Below are 24,056 nucleotides of genomic sequence, written 5' to 3'. Positions count from 1 at the left end.
CTCTCTCTCCGCCAAACACCCCCCTCAAAAAAAAAAAAAATTCATCTTCTTCTGCAAATCCATGTCACAGTCTCGTCATAAGTCTCTCTACACTTTTCATCTTCCAAACAAATCTGCGGCTTCATGTGTATTGATATTTTAACAGACCACAATAGAAGAGGCAAGAAGGCATTTCCTGTTTTCCGAGGGGCATTCTGGTTTTTCTCCGTTAGGCTTGAAAGCTGAACTCAATGGCAGAGTCACAGGCCGAAATGCATCGTCCCATTAAGAAGAGGAAAACTAATGCGAGTAGAAATGCAGAAGATGTTGATACCGGTGCGTCTGGTTCGATGACTATGCTGACAGAAACTAATTCCGTTGGATCTAGTTTGTCTCCGACAGAAACTAACAACAATGCATCTAGTTCTTTGATGGTGTTTGGAAACTGCTACGAGGTGTTCTTGAGCTTCAGAGGTCCAGATACTCGACATGGCTTCACCGATCACCTCTATCATGGGCTCCTTGATGCCGGAATTGATGCCTTTAGAGACAATGACAAGCTCCGCGAAGGCAAGAACATCATACCAGAGCTTTTGGCAGCCATTAGGAACAGTAATATCTTGATCCCCATTCTCTCTATGACTTATGGTACAAGCAGTTGGTGCCTGGATGAACTAGTTCAGATAATGGAGTGCAAGAATAATAATGGGCACATAGTGTTGCCTATATTCTACAAAGTGAAACCAGCTGACGTCGGACATCAAAGGGGGAAATTTGGAGACGCATTTCATGAACATGAGAGGCGTTTGCGTGAGAGGTCTTCTTTCGACCCAAGGATTCTAGGAAAATGGAAGAAAGCACTCCATGACATCAGCACCTTGAAAGGATACGAAGCCGATGGGTAAAATTTTTCGCTAAGTGAAATTTTTCGCCAAAACATTCTATACTTTCTTTTACTATGTGTGGGTGTTTAGTGGCTGTTCTGATTCTACCTGCTTCATTTTCATCCCTTTTTTTTTATATGTAAAATAATAGTAAGATGTTGTTGGCAGTAAGATCCTACCGTGCATGAATTCTATAAGTTGTTCTTTTTTTAGTTTTTTGCTTCAATGATATTGACCAATTTTATTGTTATGATCCCATTCACTTGAATAATTTTTTTTTGAATGAATTTATACTCTTATATTCAAAGATTTTGTAATATTGTGCCATTTTTTTCATGTTTATAGTATATGTTACATTAATCTCTGTCACAAACTTCTCTCATTACTTATTTATTTGAGATTAATGGTACAACTTATTGGTGAATTTTATTTAAAGCTCATAACATCATAGCGTCCAAGCTTTGCCATAATTATTTATCTTCCCAAGCCACATTTATTAAATTATTGATATCGTTTATTAGTTGCTATTAAAATTATTTGGCAAAAGAAATGTTTCATTGGTTATGTAAGATGATGGTAAAAAAAGGATTATTTTTATTATATGTCTGTTTAAATAATTTTCAAAGCATTTCCAATCTTCAACAAGTAAGTTCTATCTCATGCACTTGCATATATTGAAGCAATTTTCTTATTTTGGGTAAAAATTATTCTTCTACTTCCCCATAAACTCAATATTAGATCAGTTAAAATCATAGAACATAGATACTCAAAAGGAAAATAAAGTATAACCCGTTATCATCCCTAGAGGCAATGAATACTGATAAGTGCACCAATCTAGAATGATTCTAAATCGACAACACTAGTAGAAACTTACAAGCCCATAGAAATGTGCAAACAAGAAGAAATCGCTTCAATTGCATTCAAGTAGTTCACAATATCACAATCTGAACAACTTTTAGGATTGGTATTACAGGACTTGAAATCATCTCATCAAAAGCTATGACTTGTTTATTGATTGATGGCTAACTCTCATCTTGGAAGGGCTTATTGATTTTTTGCTTATTCAAATGCTCGATAGAATTTTCAAAGTCACAGTCACATCATCCCTAATATTTTCAATAAACAACCAGTATAATATTTGGTTCAAATCCAAATTATATACAATATTTACAATTCATAAGTGATATCCTCCAATTTTTCCTAGCTTGATAAATTATGTTGGAGTAACAGTGGAATGGGCCATGTCATGTGAAGCAACCGCCATCATTTCCCACTTTAGACTTAGCATATATGATAATATAGGGAGGAATCACTGCAATGATTTTTAAAGTTTTTCAATCTATCTCTAGATTTATTGTGTTCTCTATAGATAAAACAATATAATATTATTGTTTCCACATATTTCAACTCTTGTCACGTTTGATAGGTATGAAGGAAAGTTGGTGAAGTTGATTGTCCGAAAAGTGTTGAACGAATTGAAGAAAAAGTTTGAGTTGGTCATCTCTGAGAATTTGGTTGGAATTGATGGTCATGTGAAGAAGGTTATGGAGTTTGTGGATAATAAATCTAATGACACCCTATATGTTGGCATCCATGGAATGGGAGGCATTGGTAAGACTACGCTTGCTAAAGCCATCTTCAACAAGTTCTCTAATCAATTTGAGCATCGTAGCTTCATTGCTGATATAAGGGAATCATGGAAGCGTAATGACGCACATTATTTACAGAATCAGTTAATCAATGATATATTGAAGCAAGAAAATGTAGTTTGTGATAAGGATGAAGGGACTAAGTTCATCTCCTCTAGGTTTAAAGGTAAAAAGGTCCTCGTTCTTCTTGATGATGTGGATAATGTTGTTCAATTGAAGTGTTTGGCTGGTAATCATGATTGGTTTTCTTCGGGAAGTAGGATCATTATTACTAGTAGAAACAAGAGGATTCTTGAGCAAGCTGAGGTGGATTACAACTATGAACATAAAGAAATGGATAAAAATCAATCTTTGATTTTGTTTAGCAAACATGCATTTCGAAGGGACTCTCCTCCTAGGGAATTTGAGGACCTCACTCTTGAAGTTGTATCCATTGCCAGAGGGCTTCCCTTATCCCTTGAGGTTTTTGGTTCATTATTGTGTGGAAAAGACTCAAAACAGTGGAGTACTATGATAAAGAAGTTAAAAAAAGTCCCAAATAGGGAAGTGCGAGAAAAATTAAGAATAAGTTACGAAGCATTGGACTATGAACAAAAACAAATTTTTTTGGATATTGCTTGCTTTTTTATTGGCATTGACAAGAAAATTGCATCCTACATGTGGGACGCTTGTAACTTTTTTCCAGAGGAGGAAATTGAAGTATTGATATTCATGTCATTAATAAAAGTTGGAAGTGATCATGAGTTCAGAATGCATGATCAATTGAGAGATCTTGGTAGGGAAATAGTTCGCGAAGAAAATCAACAGATGCCTTGGTGCCGTAGTAGGTTATGGGACTATGAGGAAGTCCAAGAAGTGCTAAAGGAAAGTAAGGTAACCATTTCGTTTTTTTTCTCGTTTATTCCATGTTCTACGATTAATAGTAATATTGGTCCACTACTTAATGCTTCCTCTAGTGGACTAACCTTCACTATTATTGCCCTCAAATATTTCGTTGACATGATTAGAAAGAAGGGAGGTTGCTCCCTATTAGAACGTATTTCTTTTTATGGTTTTTCTCTCATATATTAATATTCCCTATCATATGAAAGTAAGTGTATGTTGCTATATACACACACACACACTAATTAAATCTCTTGTTTGATTTATTAGTTAGCAAAATCTCGTATTTCACGTATCACTTTTCACTTAATAAATGGCCCTCTTCATTGAGAATTTTTTTTTCTTTTAAGATGACCATAGCGATTTCTTGTGTTATATTAAATCAATACTTTTAATAAAAACCAATTCATATAGAGTTTTTTTTTTCCAGCCAGGTTACTTAACACACGTTTTTCACGTTTTCATATTATGTTAAATCAGTACTTTTAATAAAAACCACTTCTTATAATTTATTTTTTCAGCCAGATCACTTAACAAGTACTTCCAAGATTCATTTAGACAAAATCTAATTGTCCTTCTTTGTCATTGGCAAGAAATAGACAGGCTTAAGCAGACGGCGAGATAGATTGCTCGCCGCAACTAATAAAAAACCAACAGGAAGTATCTTGCTCTCCCGTCAAAAGATAAAACATTGCTCAAATTCCAGAAAACTACGAAAAAACTCATTTAGGATTGGGCGTGTCGACAAGTTTCAGGTATATACCACTAAATAAAAATAGCCAGAGTGCATGCTCTTGAGAAAAAAACAAAAGATGAAGAGTAAAAGTTACTAGAAATAAGTCTTTTTAATAGTTATTTTAATTATCTGAATTGATGGCGAGAAATTAGTGTCTTTCATCAAAAACGGTTTGGCTGGGATCTCGTGGCCTCTTCAATTTCCCCCTTCCGTTCTGACTTTTGGAGTAGTTGGAACAGTTATGGAACATTTTGAAGTGTTATGAATGCGTCGAAATTAAAAAAAAAAAAAAAAATCGTTTTCTGACATTTTAACCTGAATTTTTTTGGGTAGAAGTCTCCTTAATAACGTCGAATCTGTGGTGAGGTAAGTTTTGCACGTCGACTCGCTGCTTCCGAGGTTTTTCAAGCTCTTACTTATCCTTTCACCCATGCCAATTTCGCTTGTTCTCTGATGAAGATACTTTTTCTAGGTGTGTAAAATGCGTTTTGGCTGTGGCAAGGGTGAATTTGTTGTCAGACTTCTGTGTTTTCTTTTTTCTCTTTTCTCCGCTGGTGCATCGTGCGATTCTGATGTTTTGATATATAAATCACAACTACTTAGGATGTATAAATCATAGAATTATATTCTCTAGATGCTAACATTAAGATAATAGGGCTAACGATGCCCGTATATCTCATGAAATTTTAGTCATTATTCCTTAGTGGCGAATTGAAGGGACACTAATTTTATGTAATATTACGTTAAGTATCCCATTTACCAATATTCATAGGACAAGGACTGATTTAAAACTTACCAAATAAGATAGGAACATAAATTCCTTAAATGTAATACATAGGCGTGTGTATACATGTATAGGTATAACATCAAGTGTACTTTACGCAATGACCATTGAAAAAAGAAATGTTTTACTCTATACGAGCCATTGCATCATAATTCTTTTTAAGATCCAAATGCTTATGGCCAAATTTCGAAATGGAAGTCGACATCATTCACTTTGTTAGCCTTTGTAAATATTGTTTATTGGCATAAAAGATAATCATATCTTCACATTGCTCGTCTCGTGAACCCATTAATGCACATCAATAGCAATATGAACAAATAATATTTGATTACTTTAGTTGGATATAGTACTAATGACCGTTGATTCTTACTTGTAGGGAACGGACAAGATTGAGGCGATTATTTTGAGTGAAGGTCACTCAGAAGGCTTCGACAGAATATTTGAGCTAGAAAAGGATAAAGAATATGGCATTTACACAGAAAAAAAAATTCAAGAATTTGATGAATCGAAAATATCTTCACATGAAAAGACACATCACATTTACACAGAAAAACAATTCAAGAATTTGACGAATCTAAGATATCTTCACATGAAAATGACACATCTCAATGGAGATTTTAAGGATTTGATGAAGGGGTTAAAATGGCTTAGTTTGACAAATTGTTCCATGAATTTTGAAGTAAACAATTTTCCCGTAAAGGAATTAGCTGTACTCCAATTGCAATATAGCGACATAAATGAGAAATGGAAAGGATGGAGTTTTTTCATGGTAAGAACTAAAGTCTTTTTTCTTTTTCCTTCACTTTTATGATTTCTTTTGAATCATAATCCCCTTAGACTCACCCTTTGACAATCATTATTTATTTTTTTTTACCAGATGGCAGGGAAGCTCAAATGTCTTGACCTTTCACGTTGTTCCTTGAAAGATACAGACTTCCTCTCAGCTTTCAAGAAGTTGGAGGTTCTCATCCTCAAATCGTGTTGGAGACTGAAGCGAATCGATGCTTCAATTGGTAAATTAAAAGCACTGCAGCAACTCAATCTATGCGATACTCGATCCCTTTTTGCATTACCAGATAGCATAGGGTCTTTAGAGAATCTAGAGATTCTAGACATTTCTCAGAGCAGTATAGAAGAATTACCCACCGGTATTGGGAGTTTGAGAAATCTTCGAGAGTTACATGCTTCTAATTGCGACAAGCTGAAAAGGATAATGGTAGAAAGCATGTGTAATCTTTCTTCTCTACGACACCTTAATTTTGCTGGCTGCAAGGAGCTCCAATCGCTACCGGTCCTTCCTTCCGGCTTAACAGAGTTACACTTCACCTGTCGAAGTTTGCCTTTGCTTTCCCACCTAACCCATCTCAAGAGACTGCGAGTTTGGGACTGAGGATTTCTCGAGTGGATCCCGTGCTTCCATCAATGCTATTAAAGAATTCCAAATGCTCCCAATCGACGGACGTTAAAGAACCGGAATCACCACAATGTTGGAAATTTCCTATAATATGGGCTTACATTAATTAATTGATTTTCTACTTTAAATAATTTGGTTAATGGATATTCCAATATTTGTTGAACCCTAAAGTGATCCGATTGAATTGGGTATTGGCATCTATTAATAATGGGCCTGGTTGAGCAGCAAAATGTAGGCAATTGTGTATGATTAAAGCCCATAATGGGAAGGGCCTAGTTGACACGATGTTGATTAAAGTTTGCTAGATGCCCTCTCTAGCCTATAAAGGGGTAGGTTATATCTATTAGTTACTTTAATCTCATTGAAAGCTGCTATATCGAAATAGGTCATAGAGAGGAAAATCTGGCATTCCAATAGATCCTTGATTATCATAATGATCTACTTTTCTTCAAGTGAAGCAATGGCTCAAACAGGTACACTTTAATTCCGTTGTGTTTACTGATCTTATTGTTTTATAATCATATATAAATATGTTTCTTCTTGATTGATTAGTTGTTTATGTGAATATTTTCTACATGTGGTATTAGAGCAAGTCATATATGATTGTAGAACCTTTTTTTTTTTTTTATGAACAAAATTCAAAATTTTCCTCTTTAAGCCGAATATGTGCATTATTTTTTCATGTGGATTTTTTGCTCGATTGATCCCGAAACCATAGGGCTTTTGTTTTACATGTCGAGATCTTTTCAACCATATATAATTTACATAATTTCGTTGAGAATTGAGAGAGAATTTGAAATTTGAAATTCTAGGGTTAATAATTCAAATTACTTGCAATTGATTGATGTTCATTGCAAATCGTTGCATGGGTATTGTTAGGCATCCTTTTGTTGTATTAAATTAAGCCTTTAGGGCTTAAATTTAAGAAAACCAAATTTCGGCCATAGAAGGCTTAGATCCAATCGTGTCCTCTTGATTCTTGGGGGTTAATTGAACGTGTCGTGGATTCGTCGTGAAGGGTCTCGAGGGTATGTCACGTGCTGGGTCAGCGATGGCTAGAATAGTCAGATTGGTTGTGGAGTTCATTAGATCTTGCAGCGTTTGTTCTGTCGTCCGGTTGTCACGATCGAGTTTGCCTCTTTTCGCGATCCTTTTTGGTAATCCGAGGGTTCTGTTCTTGTTATTTTTTATGTTTCACCCAGAACCTTGATTTTAATGTTTGTTTTGGGCTCACGTCCAAAACCAAGAATAATTTAAAATAGAATAAAAATAACAAAAAAGAAAAGGTTGGGTGTGAGCTAGACCCCACAACACCCATCTGCTAAGTGTGCTTAATAATCGCGCCAAAATCGTGCAGTTATTCGAGCACCCGCACAAAGGCCAATTTAAAGGGTTTCAGGTATTTGACTGTGAATCAAAGTCCAGTTTCAAACTCTACAAGAAAAGTAAGAAGGGAAAAGTAAAAAGTGAAGCCAGTCCCTATTCTGGAAATCGATTTTCTAATTGATGGTTCTTTACCCTAGAAGGAAATAGAAATCGTAACAATTCATTTGTTCATTATTGGTAAACTAGTCATGGAAATTAGTGTATGTGCCTTTCTTTTGTCCAGAAATTTAGTATTTACTATTACTATCACTTATTTTGTTGTAAGTGCTCAATTGGGTGAAGCATTCTACTATCTTATCTAGTGAAGGTTCTTGGATGGTAATATTCGCATAAGTTGGTGATTCTCTTGGTCTTTGTGTTGACTCTCCAGCTAGTCTTAGAAATAAGGAGAATAACTATCTCATGCTGAAAATTATTGCCCACTGACCGCAACATAGAAATCTATTTATTCAAAAAAACTTGGCTAGCTGGATGATACACTGTTTATGATATAGCTCTTGGAAATTTGTTTTTTGAGTGCACCTCATTGGAACCTCTATTATGCTATTACATAGTGGTACCTTTTCTGCAAACTAATTCGAATTGATGGAAGTTGAAATTCAGCATTTGATTGATCAAAGAATTTGATCAATATCCCAAGCTTTCATGGTTTACTATTTTGCTCGAGTATCTTGTTAAACAATTGCACACAATATCATTAGTGTACCAGTGGCGGTCTTGAACAGGGTAACAAGTTCTTTGGATTATTTGCCGCAAGAAAGCATTAGATCGAGGGAAAGTATTCTACCGGCTATGCATGTAAGGTCTTAGGGTGCCAAGGCATTATGCGATATGTGTGTGGTGGCAATCGCCGGAAATCATAGTTGATGTGATCATATTTCTTGATGGGGTCAAAGAATGAATCTTGTAAAATTGTCTAGATTATGTTGACCTTCTCGAGTTGATTGTCATTTGGGCATGAAGATTTTTAAGAACTCTTCTCTGCCTTCAAATGTACATGAACGTTTCTTCCCACTCAGAGTACAAATTAGAGTAGTGAGTAAAAAAAAAAAAAAAAAAATAATGGCAAAAATTGTTGCTTGATAAATGCAATATATCTTGGGAAGCACATGTTGTAAAGTGCTTCATATTGTTTGATGAATTTTTGGGCATTGATTAAATGGAACATTATTTACAAATTGTTAAAGTTTGTAAATTGTTGAAATTCCCTATTGATAAAAAATAGTATATATAATTATCTGCCCAAAGGGGATTATTGTGTATATTAATTTGAAAATTGCATGAAGATGAATTGCAAAATTAAAAGATGGGGATGTATGACTCAAAAAGATTTTCTGCCCAAATGGGATAATTTTTTTGAAAGTTATGTGTAATTCCCCTCTATATTGATATATTAGAGATGAATGATGGGAATGTGTACTCAAAAGGTTTATCTGTCTAAAGGGGATAAATTTTTTAGAGTAATTTCTCTCTATTTTGAGATAATGGAGATGTATAATTTAAAGGATTTGTCTACTCAAAGGGGATTGATCCTTGAAGATTATATGTAATTCTCCTTTCATAATCTATATATTGGTAAAATCATCGTCTCTATAAATTGATATCATGGAGATGTATAATTTAGATGATTTGTCTGCCCAAAGGGGATGGATCATTGACAATTATGTGTAATTCTCCTTGTTATCATTTCATAATCTTCATGTTGTGGAAAATAATGGTGCATTATACACTCTGCCCAAAGGGCAGTTTGTGATGTGCTAATTATTTTATTGAATTGCTCATTGCCCAAATTGATCTTATTGCATTATATGTGACAACGCTACAACTGTGTTTTATTTTAGAATGACAAGATTATCAATGCGTCCAAACACATGGAGATAAAATATTATAATGTTAAGGATTTGGTCAAAAAAGGAGATATTATGATTGATAATATTAGAAATAAGTCCATGTTAGCTGATCATTCAACAAAAGATTTACGACCCATTTTGTTTAAAGACCATGTATGAGAGTATGGGTGCTTTAGACTCTTTTAACCTTTTTTGTTAGTGGGAGCTATGTATAGTTTGTTTTTCTGGATATTATAGTTATATGCTGACTGATAATACTTTTATGATGTCTATGATTGTTGTTATTGATTCTATTGTTATCTTTTCACTTGTTGACTGAGAAATGGAAGTATAAAACAATATCTTTAAACAAATTTTAGTTTAAAGATGACTAGATATCATTGATTAGAGATCTCATGTTGGATTGTGACATAATTGTGCAATTTCATGTTGTTTAGAAATAGCACTGAGGCAATTTCATGTTGTTTAGAAATTGCGTTAATACAGTTTCATGTCATTGAGAAATTGCATTAAGGATCGATAAGAAATAATGTATATTTTGATCACATGTTGGCGCTACTTTTTACTACACTATTAGGCCCATGACAATATAATGCTTATTATATGTGATTATGGAAGGTCTTGTTTTGTGGCATTTTCTTAATACATTAATCTCCATAGTCCTATACTAAGGTTATATATGATTGGATTGATTTTGAGATGCTGTTATTGGAATATTATTTTTAAAGTTGTAGCCACACAAAACAAAATTTTCAGTTATTAACCTGATAATGTCGTTTTCAATATATAATCTTTTGCAAAATAAAATAAGTTAATTAATATAGCCTAAGTGGGAGAATGTTGAAAATTTCCTATAATATGGGCTTACATTAATTAATTAATTTTCTATTTTAAATAATCGGGTTAATGAATATTCCAATATTTGTTGAACCCTAAAGTGATCCGATTGAATTGGGTATTGTCATTTATTAATAACGGGCCTGGTTGAGCAGCAAAGTGTATGCAATTGTGTTTGATTGAAGCTCATAATGGGAATGGCCAAATTGACACGCTGTTGATTAGGGTTTGCTAGGTCCCATCTCTAGCTTATAATACCTATCAGTTGCTTTAATCCCATTGAAAGCTGCTATATCGAAATAGGTCATAGAGAGAAAGATCTATCATTCCAATAGATCACTGATTATTAAAGTGGTCTACTTTTGTTCAAGTGAAGCAATGGCTCAAACAGATACGCTTTAATTCCGCTGTATTTATTGATCTCGGTGTTTTACAATCATATATGAATATGTTTCTTCTTGCTTGATTAGTTGTTTATGTGAATAATTTTCTACACACAATCCCTAAATACACCCTCCAAGTTGAAATGCTTGAAAGTTGAGGATTGTGGATTTATTGAAACACTTGATGTTTCATGGTTTATCCATCTAAGGACATTATCCACTAAACGTTGCAAGAATCTACTTAAAGTTTGAGGTCTTGACAAATTGATATATTTGGAAAGCTCAATTGTCTTATTCTGCAATTCAATCAAATGGTTGGACCTTCCAAAGTTCGAGTGTCTGAAGAAATTGAATGTTGAAGGCCACTACAAATTAGCTAAAATTCGAGACCTTGATAAGTCGGAGTATTTGGAAAGTTTAGATATCGACTTGTGCACTTCAATTGGAAGGCTAGACCTTCCAAAATGCAGGAGGCTAAAGAAATTACTTACTATAGGTTGCGAAAACTTAGCCGAAATTGAAGGCCTCGATTGGTCGGAGTATTTGGAAAGTCTAGATATCAATGGATGCACTTCAATTAAAAGGCTAGACCTTCCAAAATCTGCGAGGTTAAAGATATTATACGTTGGAGACTTCAAAATCTTAGCCAAAATTCAAGGTCTTGATGGGTCGGAGTATTTGGAAAGGCTAAATACCAAAAAGTGCACTTCAATGGAAAGGCTATCCCCTCCATAATCTAGGAGGCCGAAAGAATTACAAGCTAGAGGATGCAAAAACTTAGCTGAAATTGAAGACCTCCATAAGTCAGAGTATTTGGAAAGTCTAGTTATCGAAAGATGCACTTTAATGGAAATGATATACTTTCTAAAATCCAAGAGGCTGAAAGAATTAAAAGTTGGAGGCTCCAAAAACTTAGCCGAAATTTAAGGTCTCAATAGGTTGGAGCATTTGGAATGGCTAGATATCAAATGGTGCACTTCAATGGAAAGGCTATACCTTCGAAAATCCAGGAGTTGAAGAAATTTAAAGCTATAGTTAGACGAAATTCAAGGTCTCGATAGGTCAGAGTATTTGGAAAATCTAGATATCAGATATTGGACTTCAATTGAAAGGCCAGACCTTCCAAAATTTGGGAGGCTGAAGGAATTAGATGCTAGAGGCTGCAAAAACTTAGCTGAAATTCAAGGTCTTGATAGTTTGGAGTATTTGGAAAGTCTAGATATCTTTAGGTGCACTTCAATTGGAAGGCTAGACCTTCAAAAATCCAGAAGTCTGAATATGTTATATGCTAATTCGTGCAAGAAATTAGCTGAAATTCAAGGCCTCGATAGGTTGGAGTCCTTGGAAAGACTGGATATCTCTGGGTGCACTTCAATTGAAAGGCTACTCCTTCCAAAATCTGAGAGTCTGAAGAAATTACAAGCTAGAGACTGCGATAACTTGGTTGAAATTCGAGGCCTCGATAGGTTAGAGTTTTTGGAAGAATCGAATATCATTGGATGCAAATCGCTCAAAACAATTCCAAAATCATCTAGAACGCGGATTTATCGATATTATGAGATTACATATGGCAAAACAAGAGGATTAAGATCATAGCATATGGACGACTCATATGAGGAATATATTGGAAGGATCTACATTTTCTAATGAAGGTACATAAAATAGGTAATCCTCGACTTATGCTCTTTTGAGATCTACTACCCAATTTTCATTTGTATTTTCTGCTTGCAATATCTTTCAAGATGTATGGTCTTGTCATTATTATTTCTTGGTTGATAGTGTCACCATCGTTTTCTTACTTGAATTCAAGGAATCCAAGGGAGATGTTCATGGAAGTTAATGTGTGCAAAATGGTTCTGCCTGTCATGTCAGTAGCGGAAATAGATGATAAGGCTTTCTAAGCACATCATTTGTCATTAGTTTTCAAGTAAGATCCTTCATCCTATGTAGGAAAATAGAGATTCTCGACATTGAATCTTGGAAGTACTGAAAGACTGATGTGTATAGGCTTTTGATAGCATGCCAAAGGTCATTGTATAGGTAGAAGAAAATTCTAAATGAAGGACCCTATATGGTGGTCCTTCTAATGTTAGGTTTTAGTTTGCTCTATGCTCATCATGTAGTTCATGACTGCATATTTCTAAGGTACACTTGAGAGTGAATTTCAATGCAAAAGGAGTATGTTGATAGGGCATCCCTTACTATGCATATGCTACTGACTTGGGATAAAATTTGTATGACCATTGAGTTTCATGCATTTTATCTCACAGAATTGTCTGTGTTAGTAGATTTAGATAATCATCTCAATCTAGAAATGCCAAATGCAAGCACAAACTCTTCTCCTAGTGGTGTGGCTGTGAGTGAACTAGCAAACAAGGTGGAAGCAAGAGCATCATGAATTATTTGGATCGATTGAGAAAATTGCAATTCAATTTTTTTTGGCTATGGATCTATGTTCATTTGGTTTGAGCCCGGGGTATACCTACTCCAAGGCTTCCAAAGAATGCATCTCTATGTTTGTAGAGTTGGTAAAGCCATCTGTTGTGTACCTAAACTATTGAACCAGACAAGACATTAACTAGAATATCCTTTGACATAATTGGCTGTAATGTGTAATAATTCCTTATATTGTGCATAAGCTCTCGTTAGTTCATATACGTGCTGAAAAAAAAAAGCACAGGAAGCATTTCCATAAGTTTCTTGAGGAGAATTTTTAATATCCTATATTCCATTTGAAAACTGTCTTGCATTAATTCTAATGCATGAATAGCACATAATGATAAGGAAAAGAATCATACTATGTCCCACAAAACAACCATCTTGAGTTAAATACACTATATTAATTTGATCAAAGCTTCTATGTTGATGACGTTAGAAGCCCCATTAGTTGGATCCAAAGAGTTCAAAAAGAATATCGAGTTTGACAAAGCGAGTTCCCGTAAACTTTGGAGTATTATTCGTAGTTTGTTGATGTTAGTTGCTGGATTGATTTCATCTTACTCACTTACAGGATTCAGTTATTATTCCACTAGTTAATGTAAATGCTGAAATACCCAAGAGAGCTTTTGCAATGCGCTTCTAAAAGAAATGAAATCATAGAAGGATCAGGAGCTCGATGTTTCTTGAGCTTCTCCAAGCCCTAACAATGCATCCTTGGAATGGTAAAAGGTTGTTTGCATGTTGTCATCCCACGTTTCCTCTAGTTTTTGTAAGCTCTATCCTTCACAAGCCCTCTTTCGGCTCGCATCCTTGTGATTTGTTCCACACTAGTGCTGCGTTTTTGGCTTAGCTATGGAGACTAGCAAAGGGCCACTGTGCGTCAAGCTTCCGTTTCAGCTCTAGTTTGAAAAACCACTAGCTCTTAGGTTTGGCTCCCAACATTCCTTTACGACCTAATGGCTGGTTGTCTCAATTGTTCCAACTCGATTTTGTGAAGTTTGCTCGATTTTTGATTGGCAAGTGAAGATGACGAAGTGGAATCCAGAGAAGTGTTGGCTGGTGATGGTCACAGAGGACTCAAAGTTGGTGCTTCATCACTTCAATTGGTGAGGGCTATGAAAAACTCTCCTTGTAATTGCTTTGAAGTGAGAAAGTTGGTTAGCTTAGTATTCCTTGGATACTGCGGAGTATGGTCAGCTTAGTATTGCCTTCATGTACTCCAGCTGCTATTTTGGTAGGCCTTCATTGGGTTGTGCTACCCCTTTGTGTGCTAGAGAATTCTAATACCATGGTGTAATGGAAGTTGGTCATGCATTAAAGGTCAAAATAATATGCTGTCAAGCCTAGTATTGTTTTCATGTGCTCTAACAGTTGAATCATGCTTAATCCAATGTGACCAAATTACTTGCTAAACTGATGATATGCACCTGTAAATAACTCCTGGGTTTTAAGTTGGTTCTTCATTTCATGTCATCTTGCTACGGTCTCCATAAATACTTAGAGCACTTCAACTAGATAAGGTTGACTCAAGTTACGGTCATTTGCTGGTGGTCAATTGTGGCTTTTGTGGGTCCAGCATTATTTTAATTATCCGCATGGTAACAAGGGTTAAAATTGACGGATTGATTGTTGTTTCTCATTGGATTGGAAGGTTCTCACTTTTTGAAGGATCAATTGTAATTTCTTGCACTTTTTTGCCTTTGATGTATTTTGCCAAGTCAGGTCAGCAAGATTTCATACATGCATTAGTATGCCAGAGAATTACTACAACATGGAGGATTTGGGGACAGTGAATATCTGCAAAGGACACTTGTGAGGAATTTCAACATATGGAACATTGGTATTGACAAAAGAATTAGAAACACGAAATGTACTAGAATCTTGTTAGTGCATAGAAGTTTTTTTTTTGGTAAAGTTGTTAGTGCATAGAAGTTCTTACCTGAATGTGTCGTTAATTGCTCTTTCATGGTAGATTCTTCTTATTAATGCTATATCTAGTTTTCCATGTATAGGTTTTCTTACACATGCCACCTTTATGGGAGAAATAAGAATTATGGGACAAAACATTGATGTTATCTATTGGTTGAAGTAATTGCCTTTTTCCCCCTTTCAAGTCTAGTCCTCATGGCTGATATGTGTACCAAATGTGAAATTCTTGATCTCTTTGTATGCATAACAGGAGATTGAATGTGATTACCAGGGTTCTAAATTGGTTTGTGTTAACATCACAATCCTTTACTTAAGAGCTTGTGCTTTTCCGTTACCTACATCTATTTTAGCATCCACCAGATACCTTCCCATTTTCCTGTCCTTCCATGAGGTATATACCTTTAATCTGAAACTATGATTTTCTCCGGAGATCTAGATGTGCAAAGTACAAACTGCTTTTTCTTGCTAATTTTTCTCTATATGACTTTGCAGGATGCCTCTGACTTTGCTTCATCTAATTGAACCTGTGAAATTGGATTTACAAATTATATCTATTTCCAAATAGTCTTTTTTAGATGTTACAAATGGTATAATAGTGGTAAGGTGATTTATAAATAATTCAAGCTATGTGAAGCATCAGATTAGATCTTGTTGTGCATCCCTCTTGGTTAGTATCGTGTGGATTTGGCTCTATAAAAGGTGAAAGTAAGGTATATCATATGTTAAATCCCTTATTTGCAGATGTGGCTAATATATTACGTTGGAAACAGGAACTTCAAATTGTTATGCTACTAAATAAGATAAATGATGCTTGTGAAACTTGGGAGATGCCTAGATGATGATCTTGCAGACCAGTGACCTTCCATTTATGCATATTTCAGCAACCTATTGTGCAATTAATTGGGAGTTAGACCAATTGAAGGTAACATGTGGATCCAGAAATTTTGTAATGATTCCTTACTAGTGAGAAGTATAGGATGCTCTTGAGTTCTATTTGTTCCTATACATGTCAATTCCCTATTTAAGACATTGATGGGAAAAAGAAAAAGAAAAAAAAAAACTAGGACATTCTGCTTTTCTTTCAAGTCTGGTTTCACAGCAAAAACAGTAGTGGTCAACAATTGGTGGTATCGACCCTGTCAAACCAGTAAGCATGTGTATCTATCAATTGGTAACCCAACAAGCTTGTTAACTAGTTTAGATCAGTTCTAGGCCTTCCAAAAACTTTAAGGAAGAGTGTTGAAGTTGGGTTGGGGTTTGGAACTCCAACCTCTTGTTAACTAAAAGGCATGCCAACCATCTGCTTCGGTGTCTTCTTGCTTCATTTTGTGGTGGATTACTTATTTGTTGACTGTATTGGCTTAGTCTATTAAAAATTTGAATGATTCTATCGAGGACACGAATCCTATCTTTTGTGCTCAAGCAGCTTTGCCGAGTGACCTGGGCTTCTTTTGTTTTGGACATGTGTATTCTATTTGACAACGTTACGTGCAATTGGCTCAAGTGGTCGAACTATTAGAGCATGGTCCTACCAGTTTGATTGGTTGAACCACTAGTCCACTTTTAAAAATGTTTATTCTTTTGTTCTTTCTATTATGTATTTGCTCTCCTCATTAGCGCAAGGAGTAGCAGCTTAGTTTTTCCTCCATATGCATATACATCCTATTCCATGCCTGCAATTTTAATGGATGTCATACTTTCTGCCTTAACATAACTGCAAAAGAAGTGTTGACAGTTGGAGCCTCGTACTTGAATATATGTTAAGGAATGTGCATTTGATGACCCTAATGGGCTAGTAGTGCCACTTTTGCTTCTATTTTGTGAGAACACTTTTGCTTGGTTGTCTCATTCTTACTTCTAGAACACTAACCCAGTGAAATTACACATCTTGGACTCTATCTTACACCTAGAGATGGAGCATGAGAAGATTTGCTGCATTCCCCATACTGTAGTTCCTCCTTGTTAGTGGTAAAAAGAAATTTACACCACCATACATTTGAGCTAAGGATCAACTCATTGCGATGCCATCAATTGTATACTCTGAAAACTATTTTCCTTGAGCTTCTTACCGTGTCCATTTGCAGTTTGGATTATTGGAAACTTATTATTGCTCATGGCCTTTCATTTATGTATCATTGTTTGATAAGCTTGCCAGTATCAGTAACAAATTTACTTCATTGACTAGGTGGAGCTAAATTATCCTGTCCATGCTCCTCACTAAATTTCCACTTTTACAACCTACTCTTAAGTTTAGATATGACTGGCATAGGTACATTGTGCCTCTCTAATGGACAATTTCATGTTTGTTCCGATGGTTGAAAATGTGCAAATTTATGCTCATAAGAATATATATGTATATATATATATTCATTTGAAGAAGAAAATACTTAAGTATTAGGTTTTCCTGTAAATTTTGGATCAATTGGGAGGTCACAGTGCGAAAAAGATGAATCTTTCATGGCCAAACAAATACAGCAAGAATAATTATCTTCTTATGGTAGGTTCATTGCAGTCTGAGTTACTGACTAAGAACTAGTACATACATGTTCATGATGATAGATACTATCAGGGTCTTTAGTATAGAAAGATACTGTAGAGCATTTATGGTTCACATGCATTCATCTTCAGGTACACAAGTATTGCTTCCACCTATGTTTTAGCGTGATGCAAGTATTGCACTTATTACTTTACCCAACAGAGGTATCAAAACATCACATTAGTCATGGCCATATTATAGGAGCATTGGAGTGAAGTCTAGTTGAATTATTTATTCAAGGCTACAACTAGTAGTGGTGTGGCTTGTGTTTTGGCTGCAAGAAAGCTGGCCCTAGTCTACATACTTGGACGAGGATGAAGATGAAATCTCAGATTCAGAACAAACGTCTATTGTGGGTGGACCTCTAATGTTGGGATAGTCTCTCCTGGTAATTGCTTCGAATTGAGAAAGCTCTCTCTTTTTTCTATTCAATGTGTGAAGTGCTTGAATGTCTTCATTGAGAACATGATGTTGAACTGAGGAGTTGGCGTTTTATAGAAAAAACCTAGTGTGAGTGAAGGTGATCTGAGTGCAAATGTAGATTTTGTTATAGTTTATGTGGTGGTGATTGTACTTGATATTGCGATTATATTATGGTTGTTTATGTGCACTAATATTTGGTTCGTTGGCATCTAACTTAGTTTGGTCATAAGGAATGTGACATCCTGGATTTTTGACTCTGCTTTCAATTCAATAAATTGGGCATTTCATCAACGTGTCTATAGAGCTATTCTCAGAGCTGATCACTCGTGACATAACTAGACTACCTATGGAAGCTATTAAGGATTTTAAAGGCAAATAGACTTGAGAATTCGACTAGAAATCGGCTGTTCGATCGTGTTCATCTACCGAGATCATTACGGCACAGACGTAAATTGATTAGAGATCAGAGATAGGTTGGTTCGACTAAGATGAGTGGTTAAATGTGGGTGATCCCATTAAATTGTAAAATTCTTATCGATCGACACTAGTTTGATTTTTTAATCGTTTTGGTACTCTGTGTCCGTATTTGAAATCTCGATATTTTCACGACAACCGAGAGTCGCCAATGTGTCAAGTGGGTTCATTGTGGCTCGAAGAAAATTGACCACGGGTCATTTGCACTAAAAAGTTTTGAAAGCTACCCAATAGCTTAGGTCACGCTAAAAACGTGTCGGATTGAAATTAATCGTAAATTTGAATCCGATTTTAGAAATTGAAGGTTCTGTCACGTCATAATAAATTTTAAGAATGTTAACTCAGTTTCATAAAATTTTTCTACAGCTCGAGACTTTTTGGGAAAAAGTCGTCCTAAAGCCATTTTTGCCTAGAAAAAATCATGGACCGTGTTTTATCGCAAATTTGGGAAGTAAGTGAGATTAAATGATGAGGAAAAATATCAATTAGATCGTCAAGGTGTCGGATGATTTTATTGAAGTCGAGTGGTGTTGAATAAGGAAGAATTGATGGCCAATTGAGAGGAAACCAAAGGAAACTCGTACGCCCCCTTACCTAGCCCATTTTGGACCATTTCAAATATCTTAAGAAGAACCTTATTGGCTGAATTTGAGCCATGGAAGACAGCCTTGGCTGTGGTTGAGTCAATAGAACAAATTGGTGGAATAACAAGGCGAGTGGCCCCTATAGTTGGCTCATCTCTTCCCTCTCTCTCAGCTGGCTGGTCCATACCCATTTCCCCTCCTCCTTGTTGAGTTCGAACACCACCAATAGCTAGAGGGACCACCAGAGCAGCCATGCCACTACCAGACCGTACACCGTCGCCATACGCCATCTCACACATCGCTGTTGCCCCGCGCTTGCCTGTGTGTGCTTGTAGCTTCAGTTGAGTCTTCACCTCTGTTCATGCATCCCAGCAGCTATCCTAGCTCGTGTCAGAGTCGTTTGGCCCGCCTTCAACCTCTGTGAGTCCCCGTTTAGGCCTGGTTTAGCCCTTTAAATCTTTCTCGGTCCATTCCCGCCTAAACCGAGCCATCCTCTTGCCTTTGCAGCCACCGAACAGCCAAGAACTGAGAGGAAAATAATGGGTTTTCCAGCAACTTTGTGATCAGTTTTGAGGATGTTCCAGGCCTCGAAAGTTTGGCCCGCTTTGGAAAAAGTTGGTCATTGTTGTATTCCCAATGTTTTGAACTAGACAGATCGCGAATCAAGTGAATTTAACTCACTAATCCTTGCTTAGTATGTTAATTGTGCTTAGGAATTGATTAGTTTAGGCTATGATGGATTATGTAGTTAGATTAGATTAGATTAGTGAATTTAATTAATTGCCGATGCATGTTAGGTGGTTAGTTAGTGTATTTAGCGGTTATACACGTTTTAATATTTATTTAATGAACCTTGAAATTTTCTAGGTCCGTTTCGGCGTATAATTAGGTATTACAGGCATAAGTTGGATTTATCGGTATTTATTTAATATTTTATGTAATTATTTAATTATTTAATTATTTTCTAAAAATTAGGCTAGGATAACCGACAATCGGAATTTTATGTCGGTTATTGTGATGTAGTCTATTTATTTATTTGAACTTTAATTTGTACTGAATTGATTTAATTGTGATTTTAGGATTTTATTCCTAAATTAATTAATTTTGGTAATTAATTGGAAAGTTACCGGGCGTCGGTCTACAACGCTAAAAATCTATTTTGGGACTGTTGAAAATAGTGGGAGGTTTAAAAGTGAAAACCTTGTATTTTGGCTAAAGCTAGCCGTGTACCCACACACATGTATTTTTATCAAGTATGATAAAAATGGTAAATCGATTGTGTTTTCAAAACAAAAATACTATAACGGCTCAATGATTCGTATGTCATATGGATAATGGATGTTATACTATTATAACTTGATGACTCTCTTGTCATCTTGAGAAATAATTGCATGTATACCGGCTCGGTGACTCTATATGTCTTCTTGGGATAGGGCGGTATGATTTAACAGCTCGATAACTCTCATGTCATCTTGAGAATGAATTGCTTGTATATCGGCTCAGTGACTATATGTCATCTTGGAGAAAGGACGATATGATTAACCTTTTTAGTCGGGTTTTAGGGGGTGAACTTGCTGAAAAGTTGTCTCACCCCGTCGTGGGCTTAACCTTTTCAGGTTCTTAGATGGTGGTCCCTCTGGTTCGTTTTGGACAGCCTCGAGGGATTACTGAGTGGAGTATAGACATCCCTGTCCCTGAGAGTCGTTAGGTTCATGAGCTTGTTGTGACCACTATTTGGGTCAATAAGGGCCTACCTCAGAGGGTACCTCATCGATTCAGGGCGTGGTTTCACCATGGGCTCAATGGGTATAGGGAAGGTCCCCTTCAAGGTTTTGATATCCCCGCTGTTGTGGTCAACGCTGCTCCAGGTAAGGGTGCAGCTAACCCTCTTGATAGGGTTGTGGAGGACCTGAAGCCCCCGGAGCCTATGGAGGTGGAGTTCGAAGGATCGATGAATGTGTTCGACTAGTAGGTTGTAGGACAGCTTGTTTTTGAAAGCCGATCTTCTTGTAGACAAACTAATTTGTTTATAAGAGTGTTTTGTAAAAATTTGTATCCTGTTTTTCTATCCCATATCTGTGTTGTCTGGGGATTATTTATTCGCTTCCGCGTGTGCATTAAAATGAATGGGTCGGCGACGCATCTTAAGATGTCGCATTCTTTATCGACCACCAAGGGATGTGCGAGCGCTCGAGGTTCGGGGCGTGACAACGTTTATGCATCTCTGACTCATAGTCGACTCTCGGTTGTCATAAAAATCATAAAGTTTCAATCACGAGCACTAAGTATAAAATCGATAGAAAACCGACTTAGTGCCATTCGACGCGAATTTTGTAATCATGCATAATCACCCGCAATTCACTTACATGATTCCGTCTAATCGACCTTTATCCGATCACATTACAATTATAATGGTGTTGTATTGACCCTCGTCAATTATCACGATCAAGCAATCGATTTCCGATCGAATTCTCAAGTCTGCCATGTTTATATCTCTTAACGACTTCACATAATAGATTAAGTAATTCATGAGTGATCAGCTCAGAGAAAAAGAACCATAAGCGTGTCAATGAAAAGCCCATTGCATATAATCAAGACAAAGTCGAATTTCAGGATGTCACAGAATTTGTTATGGGAAGTTATGCTTCTGCACATCTTGAGACATGCTATAATTTTCAGAACATCCTAATGTTGATTCTTCATACGAAGATATCATATGCAATGACATGGATTATTAACATTAAGTGGCTGGAAAGGGTGAAGTAATATCTAATTTGAGTATGATTCCATTATATGCGTATAATGGAAATTGTAGGTCATTAATCATTGGTTTGAACTTGAACTTGATCTAAGTTTGAGCTTTGAGTGTATTGTACATGGAGGTTTGGATATAGAATGTTTATACATTCACGTTATAATTAGCAGGTGTAGAGATATGTTCTCAATTTAAATGGAAAGAAATTATTGCCCACTTCGATCTTAGCATATATCCCCTCACAATTGTTAGAGTCAATTTTTGTACCAAATAGTCATATTCAACTCTTTGTACCCGTCGATATTGTTGGAATATAATACGCGGAAACGATAAGATTTTACAATTTACGTTAACACGAAATCGCCAGAGAAATAAACGAGAAAAATAAGGACACCATAAATTTACATGATTCAGTCCGAGTGTCAGTACTTACGTCCACTGGAAGAGCCGACAGCAAATAATCCACTATAATCGGAGAATTAGAGTTTACAATCGTTCACACGCTCAAGTGTTTCCCACACCTAAATTTAACCCCAAACCCAAAGTGTTTATAAATAAACAACTTACTTAAACATAAACTCACGGCACAAAATTACCGCACGTTCAAGCTCGAAACAAAGACGCTCTACGTATGGCTTCGCATTCTTAATCAAAGCTTCACACAGCTTCAAGGACTTGCGGCTTCAAAATCCTCGCAGATCGTGGATGTGCGGCTGCGTAGGTTTTTGAGCAGCTCCATGCACACACAAAGGACTTTCTTCTACGGAGGGCTCACCTTCTACGTAAAGTTTCAATCGGTACACATACACACGAAAAAGGAAACTAGTATTCTTTCTTATATAAATGTTCCTAGAGTCAAAATTTGACTTTGGGCCCCACACTTATTGATTCCTTCTTCGGTGACGTCTAGGACGCTGCAGGTAAGCTGAAGAACCCCTCCTTTTTTTCTTCCGTTTTGTTTTTTCTCTTATTTCCTCTTTTGTCTTGTTTTGCACATCAAAAAGAGAAAGTCCAAGAAAGGAAATTGTTACTTCTTTCTTCATCCAATTTCCAATCCTTCGAAGAAAAAAAACTTTATCGACAAATTCAGTTTAACAAATCATTATCCGAATTCAAATTCGAGACATTAATTTAACAGATATTACTATTAGAGCCCAGGGAAGTTAGACTTATTTATATTGCCAAATTCCACCCATTGAACTCAATGTAGTTACTGAAACTCTTCTTTCCTGTGTTATATTTATGGTCAACAAGCAAAGGATGAGAATGAAAACTCAGATCTTTGAAGAAAATGAGGAGAAACTGGGGGGTGCTTGGATGATAGTGAATCAATTCTACATGAATCTAATCTATGATGCTTAACCATAGTTATGAGAGCCTCTGTTCTTAATCATTTGTTTAGTACTTAGATGTCAGAATTTATTATTTTATATTATTATTTTTTATCATATCTTTGGATCACGATTTTTTATATACCACCTCTTTTTTGGCAGACCAATGCTGAGGATGTCAACTCCTAGTATTGAAATAGGTTTTACTAAGTTGCATGCTAGATAGATTTGTATTAGGTGTTTGAGACCTACTTACGCATTATACTCACATTTTTCCTCTTTAAATCAGTTTTGTATACTACTCTTAGTCCATAGTATTTCTCTTTTTTTTGGTAGTGTGTTGGTAGCTCTTTGGATCCAACGTTTCCCTTGAACTTTTTTTATCTTGACTTTCAGTAGTCGTGGCACCCTTTTGTCACGATGAAATTACTCGCAAAAAAGTGACATGTTGATGTTGGTACTTGAAACTATATGATGAGATAACATGTGTTGGAATAAAGGGTAATTGGAATAACCTAAAATCCTAAAAAAAAGTGTGAAGTTCCTCTTTATATATTATGTAGTCCACCTGTAGGGCACCTAGGGTTGCAACCCACATACAAAAAGGAACCCAAAAAACTAAAGCCATATACAAGACAACTCCCAAAACCAAAAGGGAGCTCAAATACTAGATCAATCATTGACTAATCAACCGGGGCATTTACATTGATAAGCAAGTTTGCACTCTAACAAAAGTGTGTGACTTTAAGCCAAATTTCAATAAAATAAAATAGGAGATTTCTCTCCATCAAAAGTTGTCAT

General features: G+C 36.0%; 1 protein-coding gene across 1 annotated transcript; it reads left to right on the top strand.

The window, feature by feature from the left end:
- Nucleotides 1-230: 230 nt before the first annotated feature.
- LOC108957041 (disease resistance protein RPV1-like) lies at nt 231-21,138 on the top strand. The gene is made up of 3 exons (XM_039308598.1): nt 231-880; nt 2,290-2,974; nt 20,878-21,138. Exons 1-3 carry the CDS (start codon nt 231-233, stop codon nt 21,136-21,138), a joined length of 1,596 nt encoding a protein of 531 aa, XP_039164532.1.
- Nucleotides 21,139-24,056: the final 2,918 nt, after the last annotated feature.

This window comes from Eucalyptus grandis, chromosome 3 (assembly GCF_016545825.1).
Source record: "Eucalyptus grandis isolate ANBG69807.140 chromosome 3, ASM1654582v1, whole genome shotgun sequence".
NCBI lineage: Eukaryota > Viridiplantae > Streptophyta > Magnoliopsida > Myrtales > Myrtaceae > Eucalyptus > Eucalyptus grandis.
The sequence above is the reverse complement of the archived record's forward strand: the minus strand, read 5'-3'. Positions and strand labels throughout refer to the sequence as shown.